This window comes from Nilaparvata lugens, chromosome 3 (assembly GCF_014356525.2).
Source record: "Nilaparvata lugens isolate BPH chromosome 3, ASM1435652v1, whole genome shotgun sequence".
NCBI classification, from domain to species: Eukaryota; Metazoa; Arthropoda; class Insecta; order Hemiptera; family Delphacidae; genus Nilaparvata; species Nilaparvata lugens.
Window position 1 is genome coordinate 21,603,922 of NC_052506.1, and position 23,424 is coordinate 21,627,345.

Consider the following 23,424-nt stretch of genomic DNA (forward strand, 5'->3'; position numbering starts at 1 on the left):
AACTTGGCACTTAGTATTTAGTAATAGCTTACGTATTGTATGTAATATGAATTACATTCCCATTCTAATTGAAATACAAACTATTTTGTGTAATTCAATTAGGTTTTAAATTTCAATTCTATTATAATTACTCAGCAGAAGTCTGGATAACATAATTCATGCTCTACTGTATTCACTTATTTATTCTCTCGACTCAATTTCTAATCTCCAAGAATTTGTATGACAAAATTTCAAAGTGCTCTTGAATACTGTAATCCAATTGTTGATTCCCAAAACTCTCAACAACTTAATAATAAATAAATACAAGTATTATGATAACATGTGATATGAAACATTTATGCTAGGTAGATATTTTTTCATCCTTAAGAGGATGACATTAATATAAGGTAGCTTGATTTGGAGCCGAGATATAAATAATCGATTTTCACGAAACCCTGCAAAAATTCAGCTTTCCCTTTATTTGTTGCGCATCAATGACTGTATTGACATGACTGAAATTACCAAACAGAGGATTAACACTGTTTCAGTTAATTAATTTCGGGGGACCAATCTTCGCTCTGGAGTACAAAAGCATAGAATATAATAACTGAAGAGGAAATTATATTGAACGAGTGTTAGCGAGTTTTCACTTTTGACACTGAAGGCCAAAGTCGTTTTCAGTCTGATTGTATGTTCTACAATAACTTTAGAAAGTCTTCTTATAACAGATTAAGTTCGTAGGCCAAAAAAATGTCTCACTCCTCATTTTTTTAGAAAATTGCAGGATAACATTGGAAGTATTTGAGAAGAATATCATCACAAATCGCAAATGAGCTGTAAGCTGCATTATCAATTGCATGCGATTGATAACTCAATACAACTTCTCTCTACTTTCCACTGCTTTCAATAGAACAGCTGACAGAGGCATTTTGAGCGAGTTCTGCAGCCAGGGGTTCACTAGTTACCTACTGTTATGAATTAATATCTTGTAGCCTTATATATCTATCATCTGTGACAATCTACAGCAAAGTTTATTAGGATGATCTTATTCATTATGCATTAAAATGTGATTTTTATTATAATTACAGTGTGCATTGCCACATTGCATGGTGATGAAGGACGTACTGAACCATTTGCAAATTTGTGAAGCGGGCAAGTCATGTGCTGTGCCGCACTGCTCTTCATCGAGGCAGATCATCGCTCACTGGAAGAACTGTACGCGCTCCGACTGTTCTGTCTGCTCATTTCTAATACGAGAGGGAGTCAAGAACACTGGCAATAATTATTGTAAGTGGCCATTGAAAATTCAAATTTCGACTATTAGGCTCTCCTCTCTTATTGAAAAAACACAGTTTTATTTTTGTTACATCCACATTTATTAGACTTACACAGGACTGCTGAAGATGTGTTGGTTTCAACACAAAACTGCAGTCCTGTGTAAAAGTCTAATAAATGTGGATATGACAAAAATAAAACTGTGTTTTTTCAATTATGGAAAAATTCCACAATATCCATTCTCATTCAACTAATTTTATCTCCTCTCTTAATTGAGAAGATTTTCCATTGATATTGGCATAAATGAAAATTATGCTGACTAAACAAGTTAACAGTGATTGTATGCAGTTTATGATTTCTTAACACCATTTCATTGATGACAATATGCACTTGACACAAATGAAGTTCTCTGTGGCAATATTCACCACTTGACACAAATGATGTTCGTGACCACTTCTCAATGGTGAAAACCGACGAATTATTTTCAATATTTTGGAAAATTATTTTCACGAATTTGACTAATTCTGAAGCCGTCCTATCGACTGCGCCAATTATGGTTTGTTAATAAATAAGTTACCTACTTAAAAAAAACTTTTATTTACTACAGAACATTACAAATAATTTTATGCGGTCCGTTCGCTATGTACGCTAGCGAGGAACTGAGCACTGAATACAATATTGTCTTTCACTACGACTATGCTGACTAAACAAGTAACAGTGATTGTATGCAGTTTATGATTCTTAACACCATTTCATTGATGACAATATGCACTTGACACAAATGAAGTTCTCTGTGGCAATATTCACCACTTGACACAAATGATGTTCGTGACCACTTCTCAATGGTGAAAACCGACGAATTATTTTCAATATTTTGGAAAATTATTTTCACGAATTTGACTAATTCTGAAGCCGTCCTATCGACTGCGCCAATTATGGTTTGTTAATAAATAAGTTACCTACTTAAAAAAAAAAACATTTAATTTACTACAGAACATTACAAATAATTTTATGCGGTCCGTTCGCTATGTACGCTAGCGAGGAACTGAGCACTGAATACAATATTGTCTTTCACTACGACTATGCTGACTAAACAAGTTAACAGTGATTGTATGCAGTTTTCACTCATATAACCTGAATCAATCCAAAATATATGTGACAACTATGTAACTAGTGCTAATAAGCTTTTGAGGAGAATATTAGGCACTTTCAATGCAATTGAAATTATTTTCTTACACTTGTAGCATTCATCTTGCCAAACATCAAGGCGATTTGTACTTTAAATACGACTGCTTTGAAGAGTTAGGCCTATCCTTATTTCTTATTGGTCAGTGCTCCAGCCCAAAAGATGGTACAGTATATACTGTATATTTACTGTATACTTGCTGTATATACATGTTCCAATACGAAAAATTACTGTATATTAACTATATACTTAAGGTATATACATTGATATACCTTAGATGAAAAATACTATGGTGGATCTTCAATATTATAGTGGTTTCACATTGCCTTATCATATTGTATTGTGGTTGCAGTCAATCAGTTTTTATGAAAAAGTCTACAAGTTGAGAATTGGCCCTCCATCCAAAGAAATTACAGGGTTGCTAAATCGTGTAAAATAGCAACTTTCTCAAATTTCAAATTCATTGGTAGAATTGGATGTAGGATATCATCCCCGATATCCCAGTAGTGCTAATAAAGTTTCAGGGTTGTCAATTTCCAGCTTTATAGAAGCGGTTTCTCTCTTCAAGGATAAGACCAACGCTGTAATGGCACTGTGCGGAAAGGCAAAGAAGAAGAGATGGATAAGAAAGTGCTCTCTACTATGTTCACTAATCCACCCTCTCAATACACTCAAGTTACCAACATTCAAAAATATGATCATCGAATTATAAAATTGGTACACTTCATTAATTCATTGAAGAGTGTCTCCGTAGTGACAGAACTCACTCATCACCATCTTGAATTAATGATTTGTATATTCTATTTTCATTCCCAATAGTAATGTGCAAAGAGAAGGAAAGCGTTTTGTTTTAATAATTGAAGACTCAGCAATTCTGCTGAACAATTTTTTTATCACGCCGAAAAGTGCTCACTTCTCGTGCAGCAGCTGTTGTGACAACTAGGCCTACTGGTTCCTAGTAGTTCTGGCCTATTAGTTCTACCTGCAAAAAGTTAGTTTTAAAAACTATTCTTTCAATCACATCCTTCGACAATATAACCTCATTCGTACTTTGAACATTTCAAATACCTATACCTGAAAACCTAAAGAAATATGCAACTCTCATGCAAGTAGAATCTTGTATGAGGTATGAAATCAATGTATCAATTTTTTGTTATTGCTGGAAAAATTACTCTTAAATTTGATATTTAAAGCATCCAGTGGACTCCTATTAAAGGTAGACGCACACAGATCGTCATCGGACGGACGGCACGCATCGGACGGATCGGATGATTAGATTTGATGCATTGTTTTCAATTGGAGTGCGCATACCTATACGGATGCGGATGCGGACGATCTGTGTGCGCCTACCTTAAAGGGGCACAAGGACTTGTCATGTCTATTTTAAAGTTGAGTCTTTTTACTTTTAATTGATAAAAGCATTGGAGGATGAATGATTGCCGTTGAAATGTTCATTAAACTCACGTCTCGAATAGAAACAACATTCAATTAGCTCTTTTTTCAATTCACTTCTAAATTTTTTGTATTCTAAGATTTTTTATATGTTCAGGCAAGGCATTGTAAAGACTGATACCCAAACTCCAAGCTCCTCTAGCGAAAAGAGTAGTTCGATGATGATCAAAAGACCGTAGAGAGAATTCCCCAGCTCCTTGAAGAATGGCCGGAAGCTTGTTCTCACTGTTTCACCTACTATAACTCTAATGGCCCACTTTTGAACTCTAAATATTTGAATGGATTCTCTAGAGTTCTCCCAGAATGCCACTCCATATGATATAAGGGAATAAAACAATGCATAATAGACGCTTTTTAAATTCTAAATATTCAACAGACCTCCAACTCTTCGAATTACGAAAACTGCAGAGTTCAGTCTCCTACTCAAATAACTGATATGAGGCCTCCAGGACAGTCCACTATCAATCATTACTCCCAACACCTTTATCTCTTCAGATTCATTTTTTTGATTCCGAATTTCTGAAAGTACTCGATCTGCTGACCTAAAACTAATCTCTCTTGTTCTCTTATAATTCAAAGCTAACATATTTGCTCTGAGCCAATTGTTTAGTTTTCCAAGAGCAATCTCGTAATCAGCTTTATGTTTTGTTGATTTTTACTCTTCATCACGACACTTATATCGTCGGCATACAATACTGAATCAGAAGGAACAAGATGAGCAGGCAGGTCATTAATATAGATGATAAACAGAGCTGGACCCAACACCGAGCCTTGAGGAACGCCGGATGCTGTTTTCAACAATCGAGAGTAGTGAATTTGATGGAGACCCTTCCAACTCGACTCTTTGAAATCTGTCTTTGAAGTAATAATAAAACCAACTCAGCACGGATCCACCTAAACCATAATATTGCAGCTTATTCAATAATATTTCGGTGTTGACCAGATCGAATGCTTTTGATAAATCGGCGATCAGACCACATACTTTATAACCGTCATTAACATCCGAAAGAACCTTATCTATTTAGTAGAAAAGTGCATCCGATATCGGGAGTCCTGGCCTGAAACCAAACTGTTGCTGCGTCGAAATTACAGTTTTTCACTTTCCCTGCCCTATCACCATAGGTAAGGAAAGTATTGCTTTCCGAAAAAAAATTAAGGTACCCCAATTTCTAAATTTCTAAACGTTTGAAGGTCCCCTGAGTCCAAAAAAGTGGTTTTTGGGTATTGGTATGTATGTGTGTGTGCGCGCATGAGTGTATGTGCGTCTGTGTACACGATATCTCATCTCTCAATTAACGGAATCAATTGAAATTTTGAACTTAAGGTCCTTCCCCTAGGACCGACACGAACTATTTTGATCAAATTCAAATTCAAGATAGCCACCACTGTATGAGTGTATGTGCGTCTGTGTACACGATATCTCATCTCCCAATTAACGGAATGACTTGAAATTTGGAACGTAAGGTCCTTACAATATAAGGATCCGACACGAACAATTTCGATCAAATGCGTTTCAAGATGGCGGCTAAAATAGCGAAAATGTTGTCAAAAACATGGTTTTTCGCGATTTTCTCGAAAACGGCTCCAACGATTTCGATTAAAGTTATACCTGAAATAGTCATCGATAAGCTCTATCAACTGCCACAAGTCCCATATCTGTAAAAATTTCAGGAGCTCTATGCAAAGTTTGATTTTAGATTCTCAATTATACGGCTTCAGATACAATTTGAACAAAAAATTTTGAGTGGAAAAGATTAAGCATGAGAATCTCTACAATTAATGTTCAGTAACATTTCCACCTAAAATTAAAAATAAGCTCGAAATTCGAGTAAATGTGATTATCCAATTTATTGCAAACTGTTGGCAACTGTTGATTCTATTAAATGATTCACTATGAAGAGATAGCAGACCTCGTGTGTCTCCAGCGTTATTGCTCTGTCACCAGCTGGCTCAAATCTTTGAATAGTAGACTTGAGATGCGCGGGAACACTAGCGTCAGGTGATCAATTTTCATAATGGCAAGGAAAGTTGTTTGAGAGCGCCACACCAGATTTTCAATCAGGTACTTGTGGATGAGATACTGCGTGAGGTCTACTGTTCACAGAACTACTAGTAGTGAGAAATGCCAAACCGTCGACTTGAATCTTAGACCTCACTTCGCTCGGTCAACTAGTAATACACTATATTTACGATTGTTGATCAATTTGTAGATTGTTCTGCCTATTTTTATTGAAACCTTTGGCAATTAAATTTGAAATAAAACACACATATATTGTCAAATTCTACAGTTCTATTTGATACAGTGACTCAGTCGAATTTCTAAAAATGAATTTGATTTAATTTTTGAATTTTCCTTCAGCAGGCTTCTGTAGGTGAATGAGTACCCATGGGACAAACAGTGACCCTACGTTCTGTACGATTGTTTATAGTATATCAGAGTATCAATTGTCCATAGAATATCAGAGTAATAAACTAATAATAAAATTCCGGAAGACTAAAAGGAAGGATAAAATAACAAAAAGCAAATTGAGATTAATAAAATCGTGGGTAAAACAAACCTATTGTTTTAAAATTGAGAATTGAGTTGGCTGGATCACCAATTCATTAATTGTGTAAGAATATTTAAAACTCGACAATTTTTATATTATTTCTCTGTGCATTTATATTTTGTTAGCAAGTACTTGATTATTGAAAAAATTTAACATCCATAGATTATCATTCATCAACAGAATTGTATCATTTGTACCACTATCATTAGATTGAAAAACGTATTCTTATATTACTTTCCTTGCCCGTTTTTACCATAGAAAAGGAAAGTATTGCTTTCCGAAAAAATTAAGGTACCCCAATTTCTAAATTTCTATACGTTTCAAGGTCCCCTGAGTCCAAAAAAGTGGTTTTTGGGTATTGGTCTGTATGTGTGTGTGCGCGCATGAGTGTATGTGCGTCTGTGTACACGATATCTTATCTCTCAATTAACGGAATCAATTGAATTTTGAACTTAAGGTCCTTCCCCTAGGACCGACACGAACTATTTTGATCAAATTCAATTCAAGATAGCCACCACTGTATGAGTGTATGTGCGTCTGTGTACACGATATCTCATCTCCCAATTAACGGAATGACTTGAAATTTGGAACGTAAGGTCCTTATAATATAAGGATCCGACACGAACAATTTCGATCAAATGCGTTTCGAGATGGCGGCTAAAATGGCGAAAATGTTGTCAAAAACATGGTTTTTCGCGATTTTCTCGAAAACGGCTCCAACGATTTCGATTAAAGTTATACCTGAAATAGTCATCGATAAGCTCTATCAACTGCCACAAGTCCCATATCTGTAAAAATTTCAGGAGCTCTATGCAAAGTTTGATTTTAGATTCTCAATTATACGGCTTCAGATACAATTTGAACAAAAAATTTTGAGTGGAAAAGATTAAGCATGAGAATCTCTACAATTAATGTTCAGTAACATTTCCACCTAAAATTAAAAATAAGCTCGAAATTCGAGTAAATGTGATTATCCAATTTATTGCAAACTGTTGGCAACTGTTGATTCTATTAAATGATTCACTATGAAGAGATAGCAGACCTCGTGTGTCTCCAGCGTTATTGCTCTGTCACCAGCTGGCTCAAATCTTTGAATAGTAGACTTGAGATGCGCGGGAACACTAGCGTCAGGTGATCAATTTTCATAATGGCAAGGAAAGTTGTTTGAGAGCGCCACACCAGATTTTCAATCAGGTACTTGTGGATGAGAATACTGCGTGAGGTCTACTGTTCACAGAACTACTAGTAGTGAGAAATGCCAAACCGTCGACTTGAATCTTAGACCTCACTTCGCTCGGTCAACTAGTAATACACTATATTTACGATTGTTGATCAATTTGTAGATTGTTCTGCCTATTTTTATTGAAACCTTTGGCAATTAAATTTGAAATAAAACACACATATATTGTCAAATTCTACAGTTCTATTTGATACAGTGACTCAGTCGAATTTCTAAAAATGAATTTGATTTAATTTTTGAATTTTCCTTCAGCAGGCTTCTGTAGGTGAATGAGTACCCATGGGACAAACAGTGACCCTACGTTCTGTACGATTGTTTATAGTATATCAGAGTATCAATTGTCCATAGAATATTAGAGTAATAAACTAATAAATAAAATTCCGGAAGACTAAAAGGAAGGATAAAATAACAAAAAGCAAATTGAGATTAATAAAATCGTGGGTAAAACAAACCTATTGTTTTAAAATTGAGAATTGAGTTGGCTGGATCACCAATTCATTAATTGTGTAAGAATATTTAAAACTCGACAATTTTTATATTATTTCTCTGTGCATTTATATTTTGTTAGCAAGTACTTGATTATTGAAAAAATTTAACATCCATAGATTATCATTCATCAACAGAATTGTATCATTTGTACCACTATCATTAGATTGAAAAACGTATTCTTATATTTACTTTCCTTGCCCGTTTTTACCATAGAAAAGGAAAGTATTGCTTTCCGAAAAAATTAAGGTACCCCAATTTCTAAATTTCTATACGTTTCAAGGTCCCCTGAGTCCAAAAAAGTGGTTTTTGGGTATTGGTCTGTATGTGTGTGTGCGCGCATGAGTGTATGTGCGTCTGTGTACACGATATCTTATCTCTCAATTAACGGAATCAATTGAAATTTTGAACTTAAGGTCCTTCCCCTATAAGGATCCGATACGAACTATTTTGATCAAATTCAATTCAAGATAGCCACCACTGTATGAGTGTATGTGCGTCTGTGTACACGATATCTCATCTCCCAATTAACGGAATGACTTGAAATTTGGAACGTAAGGTCCTTACAATATAAGGATCCGACACGAACAATTTCGATCAAATGCGTTTCAAGATGGCGGCTAAAATGGAGAAAATGAGGTGAAAAACAGGGTTTTTCGCGATTTTCTCGAAAACTGCTCCAACGATTTCGATTAAAGTTATACCTGAAATAGTCATCGATAAGCTCTATCAACTGCCACAAGTCCCATATCTGTAAAAATTTCAGGAGCTCCGCCCCATCTATGCAAAGTTTGATTTTAGATTCTCAATTATACGGCTTCAGATACAATTTGAACAAAAAATTTTGAGTGGAAAAGATTAATCATGAGAATCTCTACAATTAATGTTCAGTAACATTTTCACCTAAAATTAAAAATAAGCTCGAAATTCGAGAAAATGTGATTTATTGCAAACTGTTGGCAACTGTTGATTCTATTAAATGATTCACTATGAAGAGATAGCAGACCTCGTGTGTCTCCAGCGTTATTGCTCTGTCACCAGCTGGCTCAGATCATTGAATAGTAGACTTGAGATGCGCGTGAACACTAGCGTCAGGTTATAAATTTTCACGTAATTTAAATAGGCCAATCCTGTTTTCGTCAAGATGGAATCATCATAATACGGTTAGATCCGCTTTTGATTAACATATTTGAAGTTTTGAATCTATTTCCAGATACTCTAATACCTCTTGTTATCCAATTTAACTTGTTATCGATGGAATTAAAAATGGAATTAGGATTTTAGTTCAATAATAATTAACTTGTTATCTTTTTTACCCTTCAGCGTTATTCTTGGGATTGAACTATCGAGGTGATTGAGATAAATAGCAATGAATTTTTGTTTGCTTTTGAAGAAAATTTAACTTGATTTTTCTCTGTGCTTGGCTTTTTCATCAAAATGGACGCCGCGCCCCTCATGATCGGTGAAAGTACAGGGAATGGTACAAGTGTGGCATAAAAGCGGAGAATGACTAGTTGTCAAATAATCAATTTCTGTTGCGGATCTCTGCGTAATTCGTGTTGGTCCTTTACTTATATTTGACAGTTTGAATATTTCAAGTAAATTGTTATTGTTACTTTCTGATAAATAATCGACGTTAAAATCCCCGCATAAGAACAGAATTATTTACCTATCCTTAGGTTGCTTTTGCAAGGGCGAACCTAAGCCTAGGTTTCTCTGAACCACGCAGTGTCACTGCGTGATGCGGGATGCGCGATGACGTAATCACGCAAGAGTCTGCTGCAGCTATTGCTACGGAAGTGTTTCTCTGACTTCAATTCTCTGTGATTCCCGCCAATTTAGCAATGTGCGATCTCTGTGCGCGACGCACTGAAGCATATGTTTCTCTGAACCACGCAGCGTCACTGCGGGATGCGCGATGACGTAATCACGCAAAAGTCTGCTGCAGCTATTGCTACGGATGTGTTTTCTCTGACTTCACGCGCGCATTCTCTGTGATTCCCGCCAATTCAGCAATGCGTGATCCCTCTGCGCGACGCACTCAAGTCTGGGATCCCAGACTTTTGCGTGGCACGCAGTAGTTATTTGCCAGTAGTCGCCATTCCACCATCTTCTAGTGATAAGATGTGTTGTTTATACATTGTAAGATGTATTGTTTATATGTGTTGTTTAACAGTGGCGTATCCAGAAAAAAACCATTACATTGACGTAGGAAGAACCTAAACTTTTGGGGGTCACCGGGGGGCGTAGGGGTATTGAATATCCCCCACCAAAGTTGGGTCAGGGGTGAGCCCCCGGAAAATGTTGATAATATACCTTCAAATTAGTGCGATTTCCACTGAAAAATAACATTTCATTCAAGGTTTTTTTTATCAAGTTGGCTAATTATTATTTCGATTTCCTTTTGAAAATGTCATAGGGCTATGATTTTTTTATTGAATAACAAATAGAATGGAATGGAATTTTACTAGTAATTCAATTGTTGAAAAAATGTTTTAGTAACCTGAATAGGCCTACTCATTTAACATAGCAAACTATAATTTCAGCTCAAATTTTTATACAAACTTCAACACCATAGTTTGTATAAAATTAGTTTAAACATTATTTATTCACTATTTTTTTCAATGATCATATAATTTTTTCAAATTTCACAATACATCCCCATTTCCTCCCTGGATACGACACTGGTTATTATTAATGCAACTGTAACTATGGAATCCAATGTTGCATTGAATCCAAAAGCATAGTCGATACACCAACTCAAACAGCCAAATTAGCCATTAGCCGTTTTCACACCGATATCTCGCCAACACAACAGAATTTACTCTGATGAACAATATTAGTATTAGAGGAAGCTGTGGTTTATAACTGCGTGAGGTTTACTATTCACAGAACAGTTCCTCATAAAACAAAATTTGTTGAAAGCCTAAAAAATATTCCCTAAACTTGGTTTCATTATACAATGGATACCTGGAAATCAAAATTGTAAGAATCCCTTCTTCCTCTCTGTCAATTATAAGTTCAATGGGTTTTCATTTACAAAATTCATTAGTAGATTTTCTTCATCATCCTCTTCGTCGAGCATCAAAGCTACAGCAATGTGTCAGACATCTATGTGTTGTCTATGACTGAAAATTTAATCGCGCGCTGCCAGGTTGGTGCCAGAGAAAACACCCGCTGTTTTTAACACGCACGCGTGGTTTCCGCGTATCACTGATGACGGATCACGCAATAACGCTGCGTGGTTCAGAGAAACCTAAGCTTAAAAAACACTCTCCATCTAATTTGTCAACAGTTGAAATGTGATTCGGTCCTTTTTCAGCAGTGCTCGTGGGGTCAACCGAAGTCTCGATTATATGATCCTTGAAAAGTCTTATGAGCTTATTTTTTCCTTTATGCATGATCAAGTGGAGACCGTGTCTGGAATAATCTGTTACGTCAAAATCATTCAAATACAATATTTCAATTTTCTGAAACCACTTATTTGTCCTCGCATCCATGAATTAAGTTTACATTCATCAGTGGTCTGTCGTATCTGAAAGGTATTGTTGAAATCGTCACATTAATATTCTTAGCTGTACTTGAATATTTTTTGAATGTTGAAATCTGCAGGTTGCTCTAATCCGTCAGTCACATTATTACCAACTGCCAAAATTATAAATTCATCTTTCTCATCGAAATCTCAATTAAAATTCTTAATGTCGTGAGTTACTTCATCGTTGAAAGAGCCACCTGGCTTTGAAAAAACAGTCACTTCAACGCCCTTATCTCTAACTTCATTATTTAGATCCCATCCAATATTTTTCCTTAACTGTCAGACAGCACCAATACTTTTCTTTTTTTATTTTTCTCTTTGATTTCTTGAATGTTAAACTATCATTCTTTTTTACTGTATCAGACATGTTTGAATTGGCGTTGTCTTTTGAGATATCGTCAAGAATAGCAAAGGAGTTTTTCTTCTTCTCGAATGTGTCTATATCAACTGAAATATTTTATGCGTTTGAACATCGTCCGGAGAATAGAGGCTTCTCAAATCATATGCTTCCAACTCGAGTGCCTTATACATTTACTTCTCAGGAGACTATTATCTGATTCCAAGAACTCGATTGTTATTTTAATTTGTGATATATTAGTAGAAAGAGATGAATCATGTTGTTCCAGTTCAATTTGATTTCTCGTCTCATTTTCAAGTTCATTTACTCGCAACCGTAGTCGATTTATTTGTGATTCACTGTCTTTCTTAGAAGAATCAAACTTCTCCAAGAAGAGGATCCTTACTCCTCAGTCGAGGATCAAAAAGTCACTCTCCGAGGATTTCGTATGTGGTGGTGTACCGAGATCGAAACATCAGTTTCAAGTGAATAATCACAGAACCGGATAATTCTAATTTACATTATAAGTCCATCCGCGAAACACTTGAATTTAATATATGTAATGAATAATCCTTTACAATACAACTTCACATTTAAAGCAAGCGTTTCAAACAATAATTTTCATTCTCTGTGCTTTGAGCTATGACATGACTCACCTTTGTTAAACTTAGCTTCTCATTCCATAGTGTGTTGGATTTTATAGAGGTTGGTGGCAGTAGTTGGTTATGACTGTTATCACATATTAAGATTAAATTTTAAGCTTTAAGATATCTTTGTCTGTGCAGTTAATTTGAATGAGTGCATTTTGTTGCAGTTGCGGCGCTTGACGCACCAGAACCGGAAGTGCAACTGTCACCGCCTCGCCCAGGGATGATCCATCTGACAGCGACGCCGATCCCATTCATTAAACAGTGGCAGCAGTCTTTGAAATCCGATCTCAGAGACTACTTCGTAAAAAAAACGTATGCTTCTCACTTTTTCACAGTATCTTTTTATACTCGATTATTAGGTTTTAACATTGAAATTTTGACTATAGAAAAAGCAAATTAGAGTGGCGGGTGATGGATTGGCTCCATTTATGAGTGAAATTGAGGCTCCATTCATGAGGCTTATAAGCCTGTGGTACTTTTCTGTAAGTTGTGTAATTCTGAATGATTAAATAAATAAATAAATTGGTAAATCTCGATGAGTAAAAAAAGGTCAAACTTTTCGTCTGCTTTGTGTTTGTTTACATTTGAAATGTCATCATAATCTGACATCTCATTAAAAATAGGCTTATTCAAGATTTTTTTTATTCAGTCATACATTTATTCTAACTGAATAATTTGCAATTGACATCAACATTGCAAGTACAAATTCAATCCTTCACTGAACCGTTGTAATTGTACAAGTGAGTAGTATTTGTTTGTTCTCCTCTAAAACAAATAATAAATCCTGATTTCAAAATTGTCATATGATTAACATATCTCCAATATTTTGGAACAACATACGCAATTTAAAACTTGAAATTTACCAATTTCACTCAGAGATGGTGCCTCTCCCAAGGTCTATAGAAACTTTTATAGATCTTGTTTCTTCAATTTGCGTTTACTATAGCAGACAAAAATAATACAGATGCATGGCTATTGATAAGATATTGATTTTATTAAAATTCGTATGAATTAATCACTCTGAAGACTTCTGCTACTGCAAATATTGACAACAGGGTAAACAGCTAGATGTAAATTCGATGGGCGCTACTATTGAAAAATTATTTGTCAGCCCGGGAATCGAACCCGGTGGACTGGCTGGCCGCTAAGACTTCCTATAAAATAAGCGCTGCTATCCAGAGATTGTCAGTTTGATGTAAGGGTAAGCACTCCTGATCGGCAATTAGGCCCGCCGCAAAGTAGACCCACGCTAATCCACGAAAAGCAACCCACGCAGTGGAATGTTTTGTAAACCATTGCTCGGCTTCTCCAGACATCTGTGTAATACATGCAATGAATATTCCACTTGTCAGCTGATTGATTATGAATAATTCTACAGCAATGGTTTACAAAACATCCCACGGCGTGGGCTGATTTTCGTGGATTGACGTGGGTCTACTTTGCGGCGGGCCTAATTGCCGGTCAGGAATGCTTTAGGCCCGCCGCAAATTAGACCCACGCTAATCCTCGCCACTCCAACCCATGCCATAGGATGTATTGTAAACCATTGCTAAAGTAAACACAAATTGGTGAGGCGGGTGATGGTGGCACCATCTCTGAGTGAAATTGGTAAATTTCAAGCTTTAAATTGCATATGCTATTCTAAATAGTGGAGATGTGTCAATCATATGACAATTTTAAAATCAGGTTTTATTTAAAGACAAATACTCATCACTTGTACAATTACAACGGTTGAGTGAAGGCTTTAATAAATTGGTGCTTGAAATGTTGATGTCCATTCCAAATTATTCAGTTAGAATAAAATGTATGACTGAATTTAAAAAATATTGAACAATTTTTTTTTTTAATGAGAAGTCAGGTTATGATGACATTTAAATCTAAAAAAACACGAAGCAGACGAACTGTTTAAACTTTTTTTTACTGCTCGAAATTTACCAATTTTACTCATAGATTGAGCCACCATCACCCACCCTTCTTTCCAATTTGTGTTTATTCTAAGAATAATAGAATAAGAAAAAGTAATAGCAATAGTTTACAAAACATCCCACGGCGTGGGTTGGAGTGGCGTGGATTAGCGTGGGTCTACTTTGCGGCGGGCCTTAGGAGGTACAAGGTTCGATTCCCGTGCTGACAAATAATTTTTGAATAGTAGCGTTCATCGAATTTCCATCTAGCCCTTTACCCTGTTCTCGATATTTGCAGTAGCAGAAGTCTTCGGGGTGATTTACAGCATTTGATTTGGATTTTCGTTTAATAATGACTAAAACGTTCAATGTTGAAAAACACTTTTGATGTGGAATAAGCATTTACTTATCTTTGTGGCGATCGCTTTGACATAGTGTGAGACATCATCAGACTATAATAATAATCCAGTAACTAGAATAATTTGGAAAATATAAAATAATATTATTTACTCACTGACTGGAGCATGCTTTCGAATCACTGTTGTGGGTGTGACTGTTGAATACTATGTGGTTTGGAAGGATGCTCCAGTGAATATTTCATATTCTTCACTATTATTTTAGTCTGATAGTTGTTATTTTAATATAAGAACTTGATGAAGCCGAGCAGTTTGTAATGGATCAAAAAGTTCGAGACTTCAACTCACTTTCACTTTCATTTTCACTGACTCAATTAACTTTCAATTTCCTTTTCACTGACTCAACTCACTTTCTTTTTCACTGACTCAACTCACTTTCATTTTCACTGATTCAACTCACTTTCAATTTCCTTTTCACTGACTCAACTTCCTTTCTTTTTCACTGATTCAACTCACTTTCATTTTCACTGACTCAACTCACTTTCAATTTCCTTTTCTCTGACTCAACTCACTTTCATTTTCACTGACTCAACTCACTTGCAATTTCCTTTTCACTGACTCAACTCACTTTCACTTTCATTTTCTCTGACTCTACTCACTTTCACTGGCCCAACTCATTTTCACTTTCACTGACTCAAGTTTCGATCTGTTCCATCTAATATCGAGAGCTATTTACATAAAACTTATATAGATATACATTATATAGAATTGGTCTGGCATGAGTAACAAATAATAATTATTAAAGAGGAGTTCTGTCAAATACTTGATGCACACGGTCCTCAAGTGCTATTTTCAAAAGGTACTATGTATAGTGCGCTATTTTTTTTCTAGCTCTGTAACGTTACCAGATGAATTTCAGCAATGTAGAAATATAGTATGTTAACAAAATATATAATCTCAATTATGAAAATCTGGTGTGGCGCACTCACACAACTTTCCTTGCCGTTATGAAAATTGATCACCTGACGCTAATGTTCCCGCGCATCTCAAGTCTACTTATAAACAAAGATCTGAGCCAGCTGGTGACAGGACAATACCGCTGGATACACACGAGATCTGCTATCTCTTCATAGTGAATGATTCAATAGAGTCAACAGTTGCCAACAGTCTGCAATTGGATAATCACATTTTCTCAAATTTCAAGCTAATTATCAATTTTAGGTGAAAATGCTACTAGACATTAATTGAAGAGATTTTCATGCTCAATCTTTTCCACTCTAAATTTTTCGTTTAAATTATATCTGAGACCTGATAATTGGAAATCTAAAATCAAACTTTGCATAGATTGGGCGGAGCTCCTGAACTTTTTACAGATATGGGACTTATGGCAGTTGACATAGCTTATCAATGACTATTTGAGGTATGAATTTGATCAAAATCGTTGGAGCCATTTTCGATAAAATCGCGAAAAACCCTGTTTTTGACAACATTTTTGCCATTTTAGCCGCCATCTTGAATTGCATTAGATCGAAACTGTTCGTGTCGGATCCTTAAGGTGCGTACAGACTTTCGCTCTGCTCCGCAACCGAACGTCACTCCAGCAGAGCGATTGATGATCGACCGGCGAGCAAGAGTCGTTCGACCGGGGAACGCGATAAGATCTAACATCTTCCGTAACGTTCATGATGGGTGCGTGGGCGGCGCGACTGTAGTTCGATGGAGGAACGAGGGCGGTACGAGGGCGGTACGAGGGAGGAGCGTGCACACACACACACACACACACACATACTTTTTTTGGACTCGGGGGACCTTGAAACGTATAGAAATTTTGAAATTGGGGTACCTTAATTTTTTTCGGAAAGCATTACTTTCCTTACCTATTGTAATAGGGCAAGGAAAGTAAAAATTTATCATTTAATCTGGTACTCAGATTTCTATTTTTACTAATATTCAAAAGCAGCCCTAAAGAAAAATAGACAATTTGACACAACAATGTATGATGCCGGTGTATCATAAATGTTCTACCGTTAGTGGCCAGCCTTTTAGAAGGCAGAGAATCGGCAAAGCTGTTCTTCTATCTTTCTACACAGCCTCTTTCTTCAACGTGGACCTCACTAATGAATATTTCAATCTTCCCAATGTAAATCATTCTCCAATTTTTAAACATAAACAAAAATTTGTAATACGTTCATTAGAATTTGAGTTTCAGGTTGAAACTGGATGATATTAACCAATTTATGTCTCATCTATCGCCTGATTGGAAATCGATTTCATTGGAATACAATGGATTGCAATATTTATTTATTCATTCATATACAAGATTATCTATATATATAAAAGCGAAATGGCACTCACTCACTGACTGACTCACTCACTCACTCACTCACTCACTCACTCACTCACTCACTCACTCACTCGCATAACTAAAAATCTACCGGACCAAAAACGTTCAAATTTGGTAGGTATGTTCAGTTGGCCCTTTAGAGGCGCACTAAGAAATCTTTTGACAATATTTTAACTCTAAGGGTTGTTTTTAAGGGATTAAAGTTCGTCTTTTAGCATGTATATTCTTCTTCTCCCAATCTCTTAATTATAATTGAAATTTCCATATCATATGTTACTATAGAACTATAATCTAGATAGAGTACCACTTCGAAACAGTTGTTAACTGGCAACTAAATTAATAATTTTGTCAGGTTGGCATTAAGTTGAGTTGACTTTGTTAGGTTGGCACCAAGTTGAAGATTCAAATGCATTTATCGCGGAAAAATTGATTGGGCACTGCAACTTCAATCCTGGGAATATTATATTACTAGCCGTCAGGCTCGCTTAGCTCGCCATATCCGTTTAGCCAGACGTTTAGTCTGGACCCCCCGACTGGATTGTCCTAACATATGATAAAAATGCTCAAATGAAAAATGCAGGCGAGCGAAGCGAGGCTGCTGATCTCATTCTTGGACGATCCAGTCGGGGGTCCAGGGGGCGGAGCCCCCTGGCTAGACGGATATGGCGAGCGAAGCGAGCCTGACGGCTAGTTATTATATATATACAACTCAGGTAGAAACAACAGGCTATTGCTTAAAATTGATTTATATTTAATCTAGAATACATAGTCCAGAGGTTGTGTTCAAATCATAACTCAATTCACACACAATTTAAAGCCCCAAAAAACGTATCTACTGTAATTTTTACTTTCCTTGCCCTATTACCATAGGTAAGGAAAGTATTGCTTTCCGAAAAAAATTAAGGTACCCCAATTTCTAAATTTCTATACGTTTCAAGGTCCCCTGAGTCCAAAAAAGTGGTTTTTGGGTATTGGTCTGTATGTGAGTATGTGTGTGTATGAGTGTATGTGCGTCTGTGTACACGATATCTCATCTCCCAATTATCGGAATGACTTGAAATTTGGAACTCAAGTTCCTTACACTATAAGGATCCGACACGAACATTTTCGATCAAATGCAATTCAAGATGGCGGCTAAAATGGCGAAAATGTTGTCAAAAACAGGGTTTTTCGCGATTTTCTCGAGAACGCCTCCAACGATTTTGATCAAATTCATACCTAGAAAAGTCATTGATAAGCTCTATCAACTACCACAAGTCTCATATCTGTATAAATTTCAGGAGCACTGCACCATCTATGCAAAGTTTGATTTTAGATTCTCAATTATCAGGCTTCAGATACAATTTAAACAAAAAAATTCAAGTGGAAAAGGTTGAGAATAAAAATCTCCACGATTAATGTTCAATAGCATTTTCACCTAAAATTGAAAATAAGCTCGAAATTCGAGAAAATAAGATTATTCAATTGCAAGCTGTTGGCAACTGTTGATTCTATTGAATCATTCACTATGAAGAGATAGCAGACTTCGTGTGTCTGCAGCGCTATTGTCCTGTCACCAGCTGGCTCAAATCTTTGAATAGTAGACTTGAGATACGCGGGAACACTAGCGTCAGTTCATCAATTTTCATAACGACAAGGAAAGTTGTGTGAGTGCACCACACCAGATTTTTAATCTATCAGAACAATTAAAATCCAAATAAGAATCCAAACAATGAAATTAATTGCAAAAATATTAAAAATGTTACTTGCAATAAATATCAAGTTTTGCCCTGGCTGTGCTACTACAGCATGTCTTGCTTATGTCTGCGTTTTCTGTGTTTTCAGGTTTGAACGAATATTTCCTATCGCAGATCCTCAGGCAATGATGGATAGCCGTATGCACAATTTCGTTGTTTTTGCTCGTAGAGTTGAATTAGTTATTTTCCAGTTAGCAGACTCAAAGGTAAATATTTAGGCCTATCCAGTTAAAATTATATTAGTTCACTGTTGTAATCTTCAAATTAATTGTCAGAGTATATTTTTTGTGTGAAGCAGAGGATGTATTTTGATACTTGTCCAATCTTGATTCAATCTTTAGTGTGATCCACGTTATAATGGCAGTGGAAAAATATAGTAAACAAGCCTTACTAGAAATATCCTAGTTAAATGATGCTAGTGCATAATCTAGTTGATAGACTATAGTGAGGTCAAGTTATAAAGTTAGTGGAAAATATAGGAGAACAGCGTTGTTGATTCTCTGCCTTGGCACTGCCTTCTATATAGAGGATAGCTGATGCCAATATGTCAGATGTAATATTAACTGTTCATTCTTGTTTAAAATAATTAATTATATTCTATTCGTCAAAGAAAATATTTTCCCGCAAAATATAGGCTACCTGGTGACAGGAGACTGAACTACATGGGCGAGCAAGTTATCTTGTTCCAGTGGCTTTATCACTACTTGTAACAGAATTTTGTCTGCTGGCTGTTTTGCAGCCTTGACAATGTATTCGAGTGGGGAGGCGCAAATGACGCAAGTTTTTAACCATTCTCAAACCACTTGCGTAGACCCGCGGTTGCAGTGGTGTGTTGCTGACTTCAAATAGAGAACATTGATGCAACTGATTTACAAAAGGCGTTTTGCCAGTGCACCCGTGTGTGAACAGAAGTTTTGTTTCAGTTGCAAATTGGTTTCAGACGCAACTGGTTTGCAACTAAGAAAGCTAGATTCGCACACACCAGTGAGTTACTTGAAGGAACAAGTTTACACCCATAGCTTCAATAATGATGAGCAACTAAAACAATCAATAGAAGAGGAACTGTAGCTTCACTACTACTACTACTACTACTACTACTACTAATAATAATAATAATAATAATAACTTCTCGGTATACCGCGGAGTTTTTTTGTAAGAGCTTACGAATCATTTCTTAAGCGCTGTTATCAGTGTGTTGCTGTGGATGGATTTCAATTTGAATTATTTTGGACTTAGAGGTTTTTCATTAGGCTATGTTCTAGTTTTTTTATTTAAAAGTCATATTGTTCTAAAGTGCAACAATAAAAATATTTTATAAAATCAAAAACACCTTTTTATGTTCTTAAAGTATCGTTTTTCAATATGCCGCCATTTTGTTTCTACGAAGGTTAGGGAGTTAAAATTTTCCCAGAATATTTTTAGAACCTACTTTGTAAACTGTGTGAGATTTGAAAAAGTTGGGTGCTTGAATGGGCAAGTAATATAAAATGAAACGTGCGAACCTCTTCGTGGGACACGGTGTTTATTATAGATTACCAAAACATTGCTTTCACAAACTAATTTTGTGAACCAGCTTTTTTAGCTTTAAATCACACTTCTAGAGTTTTCTTACTTCTCTTCATAACTGAACATATATCTCATTTCATGAACTCTTTCTCATTTAAGCTCATTGTCCAACAAACTCCATTTTTTTTAATGCACTACTGCAAATTTATTTCTTCAGTAACTTTCATATTTACATTTTTGGAGTAAAATTAATAACGAATATTAATTAAATTATAATTATAACCAATAATAAGAAAATTAATAACCAATAATAATAACAAAAAATATTATTCTGGTTATTATTTTCACCATTGGTGAAAACAAGAACCTATATTAATTAAATTATAATTACCAGCTACTGATGAATTTATGATAGTAAATATTGATGCTTCGAAACAGTGAATATATCAAAATTGATGATTATATTGACTTTCTATTAAAGAAGAAAGTACTGGAATGAATTCTAATTTGAAAAATAATGAATTTGATAATTTGTTTATTTTTATTTTTAAGCTGATTTTTAAGGTTCAATAATATTGGCAAATGATTAAATGTTGTTTTAGTCGGAGTACTGTCATCTAATGGCACAAAAAATCATCATGATCAGAGGAGAAATGGGTAAGTGGAATGAGTTTTTCGCTTCTATTCGCATATATCTTTCTGGATCTATCAATACGGTACAAAAATGTTTCAACCTAAGCCATTTTCAAGTGAATGAAATGGTACTTTTTCTAAGTTTTTTAATTTCCAGATGAATTTTTATCTTATACTTCCCATCCTCAATGCTTGTACAATATACATTCTACTTATTCACTTCTTTTGAAATAATTAAATTTCTGCTCTTACCGACCAATTTCTAATGTAAATATTTTTTCAACATTTTCTACTGCAAATTTGTTCTAAAATTTAGTGAATAGATATTGCTATTTAGGTTATTTTCCAATTCATCCCCTCTCTACCAGTTGATTCCCTTGATTGTGCTTCCCCCAATATTCATTTCTCTCATAAAATTTTTTCAAAGATTACGTCCCAAGGACTCCAGTTATAAGACAAGGCAGGTCAATGATTTTACATAATCAACACTAAGTTACATAGTTAAACAAGAAGTGATTCAAACCTAGTTTTGGTTTGAAAGGAACTCTTGTTGCCTACAGTATAAAATACTCTATCAACTAAATCTTTTAATTGAAAATCTTTTTATCAGTATTGCTACTTTTATTAGTTCTGGTAACTTGTTATAACATTTCTTTCCATTATAATCTGGTTCCTGTTCAAATGACATACTAATGTGAGTCATTATACTTATGATAGTCTGCTCTGTTTTGTGTATTGTACTAATGTATATTTGAACTTTGGTTCTCACCACTCGTTTGTCACGTACATATTTTCTATAAGTTCTATTTATAGAATAGTACATATTCTCTATGAATTTTCTATAAATTAATTTGTATAGAAAGATGGTACAGTTAAAAAGCCAGTTTTTTTTTAAATAAAGGCCTACAGGAATCTAACCTATCCACTTCTCTGTACACGAGTGCCTTCTTTTGAATCTCAAACATTCTGTCCAAAATTTGTTGATATGAATTTCCCTATACTAAGATAGCATGATATGATATTATAAATATAAGACCATGATAACAGTACTTTTTTATCATTTAACCTGTCAAGCTGCCGAAAAAACAAAAATACAAGATTAAATTTTATTACATATCTCTATGTAAGGATGCCATAGGTACTTTATCACTTACGTTAATTTTTTGCTGAGTGGCATAATCTCTTTTATTTTCTCTGTTATTTGATTCTCTGTTATATGATTCAAGTTAGGATTTTTATATCATTTGAGCCAACCAGTACAATTGGATCAAAATCTTTGGTTTGCTCCCTACGGTACTACTGCATTAATAGGTGCACCCGGCTTAAAAAACATAGGACATCAAATTAATTTACAATGTTTTTAAGAAGGAGATCACTGCAATCTCAATCTCGTCAATGACTCCACTGGATGTCGTTAGTAGGACTCTCCCTCCTCTATAGTGAGGTCCACGTTATAATGACAGTGGATAAAGATAGAAGAATAGCGATGCCGATTCTCTGCATTAATTAATCATATTTCTTCACTGTCAAAAACACAATTGGCACCGTTGTGGACCTAGAAAACGATAGTACCACCTTCGGCTTTGTCGAATGATAGACAAGGATAGCAAAACCAAAGTTGATCAAATACTGTCATTATAACGTGGACCTTACTATACCTTTATTTCCCACCGTTTTATTTTTGGTTGCTGTCTTCATAACCTCACTTCGATCATTTTCAGAGCATTTCCTTTCATCTATGTTAGATTCTATTTTTTTTTTTGCTTTTAGCCAGCAGTTCCTTTATACTTTTATTTTTTTTTCAAATTTCGATTTTTGTTTCTGTACTTCCTCCGACATTAAACTACATTGACTTTCTAGATAATTTAGAATTTCCTTTTTATAGTCTAAATCCTGTAATTTTATTATTTAAAAATTTAATTTCTTGCACCATCCCTACTTTTTCTTCCTCGGACGTTTTTAGAAATACTTCTAATTGGTTTTTAGTTTGGTGAGACTAATATTTGTAGTTGGGCAAGTTGCTTCAGAAGCTCTGCAGATGAAGCAACTTTTTCAGCTTTAAAGATCTGGGGGTTTCGGTGATTTTGAATTCACTTGCTGGGAACGCGTTGTTACTCGTGGTTCTGATTTTCATCTAAATAATAATAATGCCTCAAATTGTAAACCTCAAGATTTTTTAAGCATTTCTCTTCTCCACATTTGCTTGACAATCCTTCATTCATATGTATTTGTGAAGCGAGGTCATTCTATTATACT

At 35.3% G+C, this 23,424-nt stretch overlaps 1 protein-coding gene across 6 annotated transcripts in view; it reads left to right on the plus strand.

Annotated features, from left to right (window-relative positions):
* The window catches only part of LOC111064384 (histone acetyltransferase p300-like), a 43,011-nt gene that overhangs the window by 9,859 nt on the left and 9,728 nt on the right, over positions 1 to 23,424 (plus strand). For all 6 annotated transcript variants that reach the window (XM_039423292.1, XM_039423294.1, XM_039423293.1 and 3 more), the window contains exons 3-6: positions 1,068 to 1,266; positions 12,854 to 13,001; positions 19,118 to 19,235; positions 21,138 to 21,192. In XM_039423292.1, coding sequence (XP_039279226.1) covers positions 1,068 to 1,266; positions 12,854 to 13,001; positions 19,118 to 19,235; positions 21,138 to 21,192 — 520 coding nt within the window. The remainder of the gene's footprint in view (positions 1 to 1,067; positions 1,267 to 12,853; positions 13,002 to 19,117; positions 19,236 to 21,137; positions 21,193 to 23,424) is intronic.